Source organism: Manis pentadactyla, chromosome 5 (genome assembly GCF_030020395.1).
Source record: "Manis pentadactyla isolate mManPen7 chromosome 5, mManPen7.hap1, whole genome shotgun sequence".
Lineage (NCBI taxonomy): Eukaryota > Metazoa > Chordata > Mammalia > Pholidota > Manidae > Manis > Manis pentadactyla.
The window spans coordinates 142,403,213-142,417,075 of record NC_080023.1 but is presented as its reverse complement, the minus strand read 5'-3'; the positions used below and the strand labels follow the sequence as shown (position 1 = coordinate 142,417,075).

At 37.1% G+C, this 13,863-nt stretch overlaps 1 protein-coding gene across 9 annotated transcripts in view; it reads left to right on the top strand.

Annotated features, from left to right (window-relative positions):
• Positions 1-13,123, top strand: part of PLCB4 (phospholipase C beta 4) — a 402,883-nt gene extending 389,760 nt beyond the window's left edge. For 7 of the 9 annotated variants that reach the window (XM_036880089.2, XM_036880087.2, XM_036880086.2 and 4 more), the window contains 4 exons: positions 362-419; positions 844-930; positions 3,905-3,941; positions 6,063-7,574. In XM_036880089.2, coding sequence (XP_036735984.1) covers positions 362-419; positions 844-930; positions 3,905-3,941; positions 6,063-6,151 — 271 coding nt within the window. In that variant the 3' untranslated portion in view covers positions 6,152-7,574. Of the gene's footprint in view, positions 1-361; positions 420-843; positions 931-3,904; positions 3,942-6,062; positions 7,575-12,590 lie in introns of those variants that run through there. The other 2 variants (XM_057502744.1, XM_057502741.1) reach the window with 2 other exon arrangements.
• Positions 13,124-13,863: the final 740 nt, after the last annotated feature.

Below are 13,863 nucleotides of genomic sequence, written 5' to 3'. Positions count from 1 at the left end.
ATAAGGCTAAGGGATGAGCTATAGAAAGAAATCCAGAATATGTTACCACTTAGGTAAACTTGGAAAACACACAAAACAACATAGCAGGACTTTGATTATATCTGTACCACTGTTTCTTTTAAAAATATGAAACAAACATGGCAAAACACTTGTATTGACTGATCTGAGTGATGGGTACACAGAATTTTTAAATATTATCCTCTATACATTGTATGTCTCAAAAAATTCCACAGTAAAAATTAGGGAAAAGAAATGGTAATTCCACCTGGGTAATTAAGTGGAATATAATTCTTTAATATTTAATATTATGCTAAATCCATTCAGTATCATGCCAACTATTATTTGTACCTGTTACTTTTAGGCGAGTCAGAGAGTTAAACAGCAGCAACACGAAAAAGTTTCTGGAAGAAAGGAAGAGAGTAAGTATTTTATAATTTTCTTGGCACTTTTCCTTTAAAACAACTATAAGCAATAACTCAGACTTCCAACTAATTTGCTTAATTTGATTTTTCTGTGCATTAAACATTCTAGCTTCTCTGCTCTCTGAAAGCTAGAATAATCTCTCACTAGAATCTTTAAGCTAATAATGTGGCACTGTTTTATATGGAAAAATGAAGCCAAGTTTTAACTGTGCATAAGTACTCTGTTATTTTCTAAGATTTTTAGCAGGAAAGATCTTCCAAGTAGTAATTATGGATTTAAACTCTCCCAGTTGTCAGACCATTTTTTGCTCATTCTTTAAGTATTATCTCTCTCACTCAAACTGTTAATTTACCAGTCGTTCCTCAACCATAAGTTTTAAGATTAGAACCAAAGTTTATCAGAATTTTTTTTTTTTTGCAGCTTGCAATGAAACAGTCCAAAGAAATGGATCAGTTGAAAAAAGTCCAGCTTGAGCACCTAGAATTCCTAGAGAAACAGAACGAACAGGTACTTTACCTAAAGGCATAAAGTCATAGGCAGCCAGCCAGCTTGGGAAGCAAATGCTGCAGCCTGCAGTCACCCTTCTGCTAAAGCCAGTAGCCTAAGAAGTGGCATGGAAAGGCAGCTAGACAATTTTGGTGTCTATTACTGTATTTTCCCTGTCTCATCCAGAAAGAACAGAAAGTATTCTTTTTTGACATGACGGAGGAATGTGGCTGTGGGGAAAGAAGAGTCCAAAGTCATCATTAGAATAGATTGTGAGGATTCTCAAAATGATATCAAGAAGAGAGAACAGAGGTTCCAAATTATTTCTCCAATTTCGTTTGGAGTTCTATAATTTGCGATCTAGAGGCAATTGATATTATGCTTAAAAGCAAAGGAGAGAGACCACCTATTTTCAATGCCAATCTAAAAATGAAGTTATAAAACCTTAGGGCTTCCAAGCAAGGAACTAAGGGCATGAATCACCACGCCTCTACAAACTATGTCCATGAGTGGATACACTACACTTGGTGCTTTTCCCCAGCAAGACAAAACACTAAATTAAGAAGTACACGCAAAGAGTTATCCAAATTCCAACTCTTCAGTTAGCTGTCAGGCATACACCAACACCAAGATAAAGGTGTGTTTACCTACAGCATATACAAGTGGGCTCCATCCCAAGTGGGCTACAGTCCACCAGCCATCCACAGTCTCATTTCAGTTTCCTCGAACCTATGTGGCAGAATGTCCCCCAGTTTAAATTTCACTTTGTCTCAGTACAAATTTCACTCTGTAGGTGTAGCTGGTTTGGAAGTTATTATTTCTAGATAATTTATTTCCATCTGGAAAGTGTAAAGGGGTTTTGATGAAAAAATGTACTACATTGTTCCTTATTTCTTCCATCTATAAAGCAATCCAATTTAAGGGCTATTTTGTCAGAGTAAATAGCTCCCATTGAAGAACACTTAAGTTGGAATTATGCTAAAATATACCTGTGAGAAAGGATAACAAACCATAAAATAATTTTTTTTTTTTGGTGTTGTGATTGAGGAGCAAATCCAACTTCTGGGTTCAGATTCTTTACCTTTTTGGTGGAAAGAAATTTTATTCATCAACATACTTCTGAGTTACCCTTCACATTTCCTTTTCAGCTAAATGCTTCTATTCATGACAGTCCACAAATCCCCAAGGGGGACAATAAGTGTTTATTGTCCCATGGGTCCAATTCATTCGACCATCTCATAGATGCATCACATTCTTTTATCAGTTACCTAGTTTATGTTTTCACTCTTATAGTTCTTCTCAACAAGTGTTCCCACAAAAAAAATGGGAATGAATGAACGTAAAGCCACCATCTCTAAAATGCTAGAATCCCATCAGGGCTGGGGGGGATAAGGATGCCTTAGAAGATGGCACAGTGAAGGTAAGGCAGCAGTTATGTTTCAGTTAACTAAATAAAGAAACTACTTAGAAATTATCGTGTTGCTTAGCAACAAGTTTGACTAATGTAAATGTGCTAAAAATTACTCATCACTACAATAGTGGTGTATATAGAGCTAAAGAATACAATTACCTAGTGTATTTAGTTTCAGAGCCAAAGTATATCATTAAAAAAATCACTTTGAGCTTCTATCCTAATATATGGAAAAACTACATGAGAATTGCATTAAAATATTGGATTAGTGATAACTATATTTGGGTTGAGTATATTGGGAAGATAGCGACTTTTTGTTCTAAAAATTCACATAATGTACTCAATATGTCAAAAGTAATTCCTACCACCCACAACTGATACTTAGGAAAGCACAGAACATGAGAAGGCTTGAATTTGATGAAGATTTAATGAGAGTCAATGAAAAGAAATTCAAGATATCATACTAACGGTTCCAGCAAATGTAGAATTTGGTCTTGAATTCTGTGTTAAGCTTTGCTTTACAAACATGGCTTGTTCAGTAAGAAAATCATTACCAGTTCCTTCTGGTATGTTTTTTTGTTTTGCTTTATTTTTTGGAATTTAAAGGTCAGAGTGCTCTCAATTCACTTATTCCATATGTTACAACACTGTCAGAGGCTCATGGCAAATGATACAACAGTGGCCCCCTTTCTTCCCTCATAATAGACAAGACCTGGAACCAAGTGGGAGATCTCCTTTCATCACCAACTAAACATTTCATGGGTGGAAAACACTTTCCTGTCTCCCAGAGATCCCAAATTTTATAACCATCTCCCAAAGCCTTATTAAATCCTAAGACAATGTTCTGTTTCTAAGCCAAAGATAAATTAATTTTAACATTTGCTCATCATAACCCCCTCTGAGGTTTCTTACTACTTTCCTGTGACCCTACCCATATACGTTCTCCCAGTACCCCCAGAACAAAGCATGAAGTGGATCTACTCAATTAGCTAGACCAGCATGGAAGGTACTGGCAGAAAAAACCCACATTTTAATATATTTTGGTCATGGTTCTGGATCCTAACCTCATGTGTCCGTTTTAAGCCACCGAATGGCCTTAGCTACTTGGTCAGCCAGGTATTCATTTAGAACTCCAGAGGCTGAGGGTTTGTTTCCTAGTAAGTTTTCCTGTAGACTCCTCGAGCCACTCAGTAGCTCATCTGTGTTGCATTTACCATTTCAAACATTAACAGCTCCATGACTGCCACCTCACAAGTTTTAAAAATTGATTTTTGTCATCAATCCTATCATTTAATAAAGAGGGGTGAGGCGTCTCTCAAGGGAGGGTTCTCCACTCACGGCCACGGGAGAGTTGCCGTGTGGGCTGATAGGCATCGGTTGTTTGTTTTGTTGGTTTTTTTTTTTTCCTGTTGAGATCAACTCGGGGGGAGTGTCACTGATGGGTGTATACATGTTTTATCCTTAGCTCTTTGCTTTTCTGTATATGGTTTTGCATTCATTTCTCAAATTCACTTCAGTATTCATTTATTTTCTTTGTTTTGTATGTATGACTCAATTTTGACATTACTATTTTTGTACAAACAGCTTTTGAAATCCTGCCATGCAGTGTCCCAAACACAAGGTAGGACCGAAACTCTGATAAGCAAGACATTGCTTTCCTTCTTGCCTACTTCAGTCTTCTTGGGGCGTCCGTTTATGGGTTACATCTGGTCACAGAGAATCAGTAGCTCAAGGGTTTGGATTTGAAAGCTTGATTACTTCATGCTTGGATTTCTGATGTAATATTCAAACCAAAATGCCCAAATTCTTTAGAGAATTATTTCTGATGGAGGTTTAGCAGCATTTCCAATGGGGAAGCTCAAGTCATGGTAAGCAAGTCAGACCCAGGCATCAAGAACAGTGGTATATGGTTATCATTTGGACTGACCACAGCCATGACTGGGTCACAGGGTCAAATCCTTCACAAACAACATGACTGCAATTAATTTTTAAAGCAACCCACTGAAAGTTCTGCGATGTTTTTTAATGACAGAGAGTTACGGTCTGCGCACACAAACATTATACAATGTCATTACCCAATGACTCTTGTCATGCTTTCTGCTAGATCTGGTCTGCAAGGACCCTGATCACCCCTTATAAGTAAGGTGGCCATATGATCTATTGTCTGAACTAAGACAGTTTTGAGAGTGAATGAGGTGCTGTTCATAATAACCAGGACTACAGACATAAACTGGAGCGGTCCCTGGCAAATGGGAATGAGTAGCCACCTGCTCCTATGAGAATCTAGCTCTGGAAATAGTCTTTTAATGTATTGTCTTTAAATGCTAAAGGGGGAGAATCATAGGGAATCCTTTATTACCATTTACTGAACATAGGAGTATTTTATTTCCAGTGCTGATAATGTTTCACTGTCATCACTTATTAATACTGTTTGTGTCATGGTTTCATGTTTGTATATTTTCCTCCATTTCTTCATTTCTCTATTAAAGTATTACTATACTTCAAGCATAAAAAATATGTGGGTAGAGGGAACCATCCATCCCATATCTAAGCAGAAAGATATCATTCTTAGGTGTTATTATATCCATCCTCATCAAAATTAGATTTAAAGCTACAATATAAAAACAAGAAGAAGAAAATCACAGTATGGTCTGTGGGTGAAACTAATTTTGTTATAGGACTTCATTTGCAACATTTAGATGCTCACAGTATGTTCTACAGAGTTAACCAAACCCTCCCACTGATCTTCCATTTAGCTGGAATACCTAAGCAGACATGTAACATCAGGGCACTTTAAAGTCCTCTTCTGTCATGTTTCTACTCTTAAATGCCCTTTATTTCAAAGAGGCGTGTCACTTAAAGATGAAAGGGATGCCTTCCTGTTCCTTTGGAAGTTACATGCATTGGGCTGGGAAAAAGCATCCAGGAACGATTTGGAAAAGTAAATGTTCAAAAGTTCAAATGTTCAAAAATGTTCAAATTGATTTTCCATATGTTGCCAAGCAGTTATTTTTCACCAGCATCTATCCCCCATCTGAATCTTTTCCACCTCCCAAACTAGCCGATTGTCTTAGTGACTATCTTAACTCTTGAGAATGAATTCACCATGGCCTACTTCCTGGATTAGCTCCTAAAAAATGAATTACCTTAGAAAAATAAGGGCCCTATGAATAGTTTTTAGACAGTCGGATTCTACCCTACATATCCCTGTAATGTTCCATGTGTGGATACTTCAGCCAAACCAATGTGATTTCTCCCACCTAAATGTCTCCATAAGTTAGATTCTTAAGGAATTCTTAGGAATTAAATTTCACACTATTTGGGGTGTCAATTGTGCATAAGCAACACTTACTCTAAAAGTGATCAAGTTATCTACAGACAGTCAAGGCATGTGTCAATCTGTAGAAACTAAATCAAACAGTTTGACATGACATAATCTAAGAGTGACTGTCTTTGTCTTTTCAAATAGTTTTCCTGGCACTACGTAGATCAGTCCTTCTCAAACTTCAGTATGTAGGAAAGTTTCCTGGGAATCTTGTTAAAATGCAGATTTGATTCAGTAGGTCTGGGGTAGAGTCCAAGATTCTGCATTTCTCAAAACACCAGGTAATGCTAATGCTGCTAGTCCATGGACCACTTTGAGAAGCAAAGATATCAGATTTATGGGAGAAGAGAAGCCAGGGTTTCTATGTGCCTTCAGGAGAGGATTTCAACATGTAAGGCCATGTTTCCAATATTACAGGCGAAGGAGATGCAGCAGATGGTGAAATTGGAAGCCGAGATGGACCGCAGGCCAGCAACAGTAGTGTGAAACTCCAAAATGCAAATTGAAGCAGCAAAACTTCACAGCATCAAAAGATCACCTCCAAACTACTCAACACAAATCCCATGCAAGAAAGCCGTTGTCTTTTGTGTTTCCTTTATGTATAGACATTACCTAAAACCACAGAGACTTACATACTTCTACTTAACATTTCGGCATTGAATTTCCCTGGCCAACCAAAAGTACCTACAAGTCCACAAAAATTGCTATTCCAGTAAGGCAGAGTTTAGCCATTGGTATTACAACTTAAACATGTTTGCTACAAAATACCATCACAAGTCAGTGAGCTTGGCGTTAACAACTCTGCTTTGTGGTGCATTAGGACATGTTTGAGCTGCAGTAAAAAATAGTGCATTAGCAATTATATAGCAAGTGCATGCACTAGAAAAAATAAAAAACTCTGTCTACAAACTCATCAGCAGAAGTGGTGATCTGCTAGACAAATAATTTTGCAGAACTTTTTTTTTTGTATCTAAGTTACCTCATCAGTAAGTGCCATGTCTCTACCATGCCATAAGAAGCTAATTTCCTGTAAAAGTTGTGGAAAATATTAGAACAATAGAAAAACACATCAGAGCTCAAAGAAGAACTCTGTTAGGCACATTGAAGAAAGTTTACAGCTGATATTGCATTGTGGAAATTGCTTCTGCTTGACTCCAGACACTACAATACACTATTACACCATAAAGATTGTGAAGTGGTTATTGGCAAATGTTTGTAAATGTGACCATGTATAAAGTATTTATACTCCTAATTCGCACTGCTATAGAGCAAGATCATCTATTGCCACACGACAAGATTAGTAACAGGAATACTAGGACTATGTTTGCATGATTCACAAGCACCAATTAAGATGAATCCATACAGACACAGTTAACCTAATGCCAAATAAATACTGGTTAAATAAATGTATGGCACAGAATATAATTTGACTATCGAGACTTTTAGCATACTGAGAAAGTCTCTATTATATATATATGTGTATATGACTGATCTGGGCATTCTTGATACTTCAAGTTCTAGTTTCAAAAAAATACATAACTAATTTAATTTTACACAAAAAATATTTATGCAGATTTTCAGAATTTCATATCAGGAAATAACCTTTTTATGTCTGTTAAATATCAAAACAATTTGCTGCAGTGTTACTCTGCATGGTCTTGAAGCCTGCTGTAGTGGTGAAGACAGTGCATGAAAAGGTACTGCACTGGGAACTGGACCACACTGTCAAAGCTGAGAGGGGCGCATGGAAACTTGGTAGTCTAGAACCAGTCAGATTACTGATTTTAGGACACAAAATACCAACCGAATTGTTGTATATGCTTGTACAAATGGATTCTGTGTGTTCCTCTGAACAAAGCAGAGAAAACAATATTACCATCAATATTGAAATTAAACTTCCAACTTCTCTAATAAAAAACTAAAACACAATGAACACCAGTCAGAGTATTTGTTCCCAAGGATGCTTTTCAGGAAAACTTTTGCCTTTTTTAAATAAATGATCACTTCATTATTTTTAAAGGGGGCTTATGGATACCCTGACACAGTTCCCTCCCTGCCCTCCTGCCCGAATGATACAATACAGGCTGATGCTGGTTGGTCCCAAATGTACTGGGCTTGTTTTTCGTTTTCTCATATTTATCATTTGAACTGTCTATGTGAAATGTTTCTGGTTCTCTGTTTGCTTATCTGCCTAAGACTGGGGTTAGACCACATATCTTTTAGCACTAACACCTGCTGAAAAGTTATGGCTATTAAAATAGCACCATATATAGGTGCCCAGTTTTCAAAGATTCCAAATGGCTCCTCATTAAATTGAATGGCTTCTTCCAAGAGCTCAGCATTCTGTAGCACCTCACTGAATCCTTCTCTTGTCTCCTCTTTTCTCTGCTTCTGACAGGTACTCCTAGTTTTCCCTTTTTTCTGATCTCTGGCTTTTTATCCCCCTACCACCATAAATATTTCTATTCTCCAGCTTTGTATCCAGAGCCTTTCTGTTTTCTTTAATCCAGATTATTTTCAATATTTGAAAATAGAGTAATTCTACTCTAGTAGGATTAAATTGTACACAGAGCTCAAAGATATAACAAAAATGTTTTATTTCCATTTATAAGCTCATATTACACTCAAATCCTGCATTCTCACTTATTCTGAAGGAAAAAAACACCTTGCCAATTAAAATACCCGAGTCTCTTTCAGTTTAAAAAACACTTTATTTCAGAGGCACAGTCAGTTACTTCAAAGTCATATCATGTTAGAGTACCATCCCCATTCAGGTCTCCCTGCTTCTTTCCCCAGATGGCATGTGTGTGTAAGGCAAAGCGGTGTGTCCTTCTGGTGATGGGAGGAGTCTGGCAAGGAGTTGCATGGTCATACCGCCCTGTTCTGCTGCCCTACCAAGTGGGCCTTTCCTTCCCAGAGCCTCAAGGCCTCTGCTCAGCCAAGTGTTCACCATGGACTCATTTATTTCAGAATTCTCCTGCAATATGCAGGAACTTCTGGATTGTGTGGGAACCAGAGGTGCTAACTCACGTCCATCCATTTAAATACGTCCTGTCAGCCACTGGTGCCATATTGTTCCAATATCATGAGGTTTCTCCAGGAAGCTTGGAATTTCCTAGAGCTATTCTAGAGAAGCAAGAAACAAGCCTGCTTTATCCTTGGCCCCAAGCCTATCTGGGTTTCTACTTCAACTTGCTTTTTCTTCTCCCATCACCTTTTGTTCCAATCTGTGAGTCAGGGAACTTGAGTCTCAGCTCTTACCTTTTCCTCTCTTAACAGCCCAGAAAGGATTTTGAATTGTCTGATAGTGACTGTAATACCTATATAGACTGTATTCCTTCTTCACTAACCAGATTGTTCTTTCTCCTTTACTATGACTCACCATTCAGTGATTGTAAGACACATCTCAATTTCACAGATGTTAAAATGTGAAAAATAGATGCATCTTGGAATCCATGAAATACACAGTACTGCAAAAATGTTGTACATGCTACTTAAGCCCCGAGCCTTAAGGAGGACAAGTTTTAGGGTACAAGAGAAACAATATATCAGAAAACCTGAACCAAGAGATACTTCTGCAGTTGGGTTTGTAACCTAGCATGAGCTTCCTGGGAAGCAATTCAAAAAGAGAAAGAGAAGTTCAACATCTACTAAGAGAATCTTCTCTACATGTATTTTCCTTTACCTGTTTTCTTCAATCACATGCCTTTAGTTTCTATTTCTTTTCATATAATTCTCAAATCCATAACTTTAGATTTGGCCTTTTTTCTCCTAAGCACTGTTTTTTCCCCTCCGATTTTCACAGTTAAACAAATAGTCCGCATGCATATTGTATGTAATTAATCAAACATGAAGTCCCTTCCTCCATTTGTCCCCACTATTTATTTTAACAATTCATAATGGCTGCTAAAGCTTGCAGCCATCTTGTTGTGCTCCCACATCCAATCTGTTGATAAGATCTTTGAATTCTACCCTAACTGCCCTGGAAGCTGCCCTTTCTTCCCTTATCAACACTCAGAACTGCTAGTAACTTCCTATTGAATTTCTTTGCCCTTCAGATCCCTCCACACATAGATTATTAATCTCCCCAAATGACAGCTCTGATCATATTACCATTCTGCTGAATGGTATTACTGTAAGTGCTGAATTCCTATCCACGAACTAAACATTAATTTTGAAATTACTGAGGTCAACATTTGGTTTCTGGCCCCAACCTGCCTATTCACCCAGCCAATCTGAAATTATCACTGTTCTCTGTTCACACACCCAGAGCACACATCTTTCTTAGCCACATCACATGATGTTCTATCAACCCTTAAAAAGCAACCTCCAAAAATGCACCTCCAGATCCTCCCTTGTCCCCCAAGCAAGAACTAACCTGCTGCCCTTCTGCACTTATCCACTGACACTTTAAAAGCTATTTAAGCATATTTTTTCATCAGCCCAGACTGATTTCTCTACAACTTTGTTCATTCACTTTTCCAAGAACAGGTAGTCAGTTAACTATCAAGTGACTATTGTTTTCTGAATGAAGGATTTGTAACTCTGTCCTCCTGGTAGGCAAAAGCTTCGAAAACCTGCAAGAAGGTCTAAAATAAGCTTTCTTGTGATTTATCTTCTCAATCCAAGGAACATAATTTTCCTCCATTATTATTGTTAGCATCCTTTCAAAACAATACAATTATCACTGTGGCCAACAAACACTTGACAGTGCAAACCCATCAATGTGTGGTTGTAGAGAGTGAAGCAGAATCTCCTATACTATAGTTGACCCTTGAGCAACATGGGCTTTAGGGCCATGGACCCCCATGCAGTCGAAAATACCCATATAATTTTGACTCCCCAAATACTTTATTAATACTGTTGACCAATGACATAAACATTGATTAACATGTATTTTACATACATGTATTATATATTGTATTCTTAAAGTAAGCTAGAGAAAAGAAAATGTTTTTTCAAATTGTTGCAGATATCCAACGTTTTTTCCAATATATTTATTGAAAAATTCCATGTATAAGTGGACTGGGCAGTTCAAACCCATGTTCAAGGATCCACTGTGTTTCAGTGTCAAGTTCTCTCAGGGATGCCTCCTCCCAAACCCTCAATAGCTTTTTCATCAGCCCATATGTAAATCGAACAGAAGAACACACTTTTACAACTTTTCCTTGATGCTTGGCATTTAACAGAATCCCAAACACAAACTTTAATAATGGAATCTTTAATGTCATCATAAATCCTGGGGAGTGCCGCTGGGATGAATGTTTATGAGCCATCGCCTTTAATAATACTTCATGAGAAGTGTTCTGCTCCATAGGTTAGAATGATGAAAAAGTATTAGGGGAGGGAAGGGAGATGGTTAAAATAGCAACATCATTGTTTTCACATTAAAATAAAAACAGGTGGCTGTGCTTATCTCAATGAATGATACAATGCCTCTTCCTTTCTTCCCCTCAGTAACGATCTTGGAAATTTGGAGGAGGGACAGTTCTTAGGCTTCTTCATCTTGGAAATTTTTGAAACCCCTTTAAGTCTCCACCTAGATAAAATTTGTAAAAACTTTCCAAAGGAGGCCAATTTAATATTGTGTACCTCATCACTCACACTGTGATTCAGCAGCTTTAGCTGTTTTTGTACCAAAAACAAAATGGGGGGAGAAAAGAATTCGACCCTCTGTTGTTCTGAAACTTTGATATCACCTCATTTAAATGAAGAAATGTTACACTGACCCATCAAAATTATTGTTTACCCCTTTCAAGCAATGTATATATTCAGTTTTCTCAAAGTTCACACAGTTTTTTACACTTTATCATTTGCTTCTCCTTAGAAAAAACTTGGTATTTGTACATGGATGTGTTGTTCACAATGCAGCATATGCAACTCTACAAGCTGTAACACTATTATTATGAATTCACCTGCAAGCATTGAGTACCACACAAATGGTTATATTGGACACATCTTCAGCATTGAGCTAACTTTATGCATTGACCAAATTTTCTCTGGTTCTCAGAGTGTGCACTATGGACCCCTTTGTGGACCAGTGTGTCCCCCAAGAGCCTTTCAGAGGGTCTATGAGGTCCTCTTGTCTCAAGTCCATCTCTGTGGGAAACCATACTTCCTTCTCTTACTTCAGTGAAAATTACATATCACAACAGACTGAATGAAAAAAAAAAGATACAAGAATTCAGATGACTTTCATGAAACCAGACATTAATGGCATTTGAAACAAAGTAAAACAATGCCACACATCTCACCAATTTTTAGAAAATATAGTTAGTTTTAATAAAAATATGCTTCTTTAATACATTAGTTATATGTTAACTTGATGGGTATATCATTGTTACTGAATTGATAAATATTTTGAGTTTTCTGTTTCAATTCCTAACATTGTAATATTGACAGATATGATTCATGTAAGCAAAAACTCTTTGAGTTTCCTAAAAACATAAGAGTGTAAAAGGGTCCTGAGACCAAAGGTCTGAGAACCGCTGGTCCATAACTTGAGTGGTGCTTCCATGGGTGTTTGTGTAGGTAGACACTGATCCAGGCTGTATGCCTAAGATTTGTGGACTTTGTTGCATGTATCTCTTTTAATTAAAACCATTTTTTTAAACATGTATAGGACAATAGATATGTGCTCGTGGTATAAAGCAAATTTAGAAAAGATTAAAATATCACTTCCTATGCAAAAACACTTATATTCAGAAGGTCAAAGGCATTATGCCAAAATAACAAAGCTTGCCACCTCTGAAGCTTGTTGCTGAGTGGGAATCATCTAACAGGCATCATTACCTGGAAAAGTTTTGAGTATAAAATTTAATCAGCAGGCTCTTCTCTGTGGAGAGGCTCCTCCACACCTCTCATAGAAAGAACAGGAGAGCCTGTATTGAGTGAGGTGAGCAGAGGGTTTGATGCAGAATATATTCTCTCATTCCTCCCTTCCAGTTGTTTCCACACCACCTCTCCAAGTGAGCAATGGAAAATGATTTGAACAAATACAAGAGTCATTAAGAGAGAGTCTGATAGGAGATAGGAAGTGACAAAACCAGGGAAAAGAGTGAAGAGATCTACTTAGAAGAGAGGCAACTGTCAGACTGAAAAGAAACTGGAAGGTAAATGAATTGGATATAATAGTCACAAGGGGTTTTTCAGTAAAGGAACAGTATAAAGCAAAGTGGAAAGGTGTAAAACTGCAATCAGCTAAGGCAGACATAACTTGTTACTTGTAGAAATCAGTGTGGCAAAGAATAGTCTGATGTGGGATCTGTTAGGGTGTAAATCCTAACTCCAGGGTTTACCAGCTGTGAACTTCGGGCATGCTACTCAACCTGAAGATTAAATGAGATTTTGAATTCAATGACCATATAGTTCTGGGCATAACCTAAGTATTTAATGAGCAGTATTTTAAAAATCACTCATGGCAGTGTTTATTACTTTTTGACTGAAAATTGCACTTCACAATAATACATAATATATAAACCCCCCTTTAGGAATGTTTAAATCCTACCACTTCATTATATTGCATGTGCATGAAGATTTTTTTAATGTATTAGGTCAATATATTATTAATGATTGATTAACAAAGTTCATTTCAATAAGATGTTTAATAATATTCACTGGATATCTTCAGAGGGGTGAATTGTACCTTTTTTTCAATATAGAAAACTTTAAAAGAAGATATTTTATTTATCCATTTATCAGTTGATGGACATTTGAGTTGTTTCCAGTTTGGGGCTATTATGAATGATGCTGCTGTGAACATTCACATACACTCTTTGTGTGGACATATATTTTCATTCCTCTTGGGTACATTTGTGGGGGTGGAAATAGCTGGGTCATATGGTAACTCTGTGTTTTGACTGTTGAAGAACTGTCAGACTGCTTCCCAAAGTAGCTTCCTCATTTTACATTCCAACCAGCAATGTGTGAACACTCTGATAACTCCTCATCTTTGCCAACACTGGTTATTATTTGTCTTTTTGAACACAGCCTTCCTAGTATATGTGGGATGGTATCTCATTGTGGTTTTGATTTGCATTGCTCTGATGATCAATATTAAGCATCCTTTTGTATGCTTATCGATCATTTGTATACCTTTTATGAAGAATCATCTATTCAGAGCCTTTGCTCAATTTAAAATTGGGTTATTTATCCTTTAATTATTGAATTATAGGAATTCTTCATACATTTTAAATACTCTCCCTTATCAGATACATGA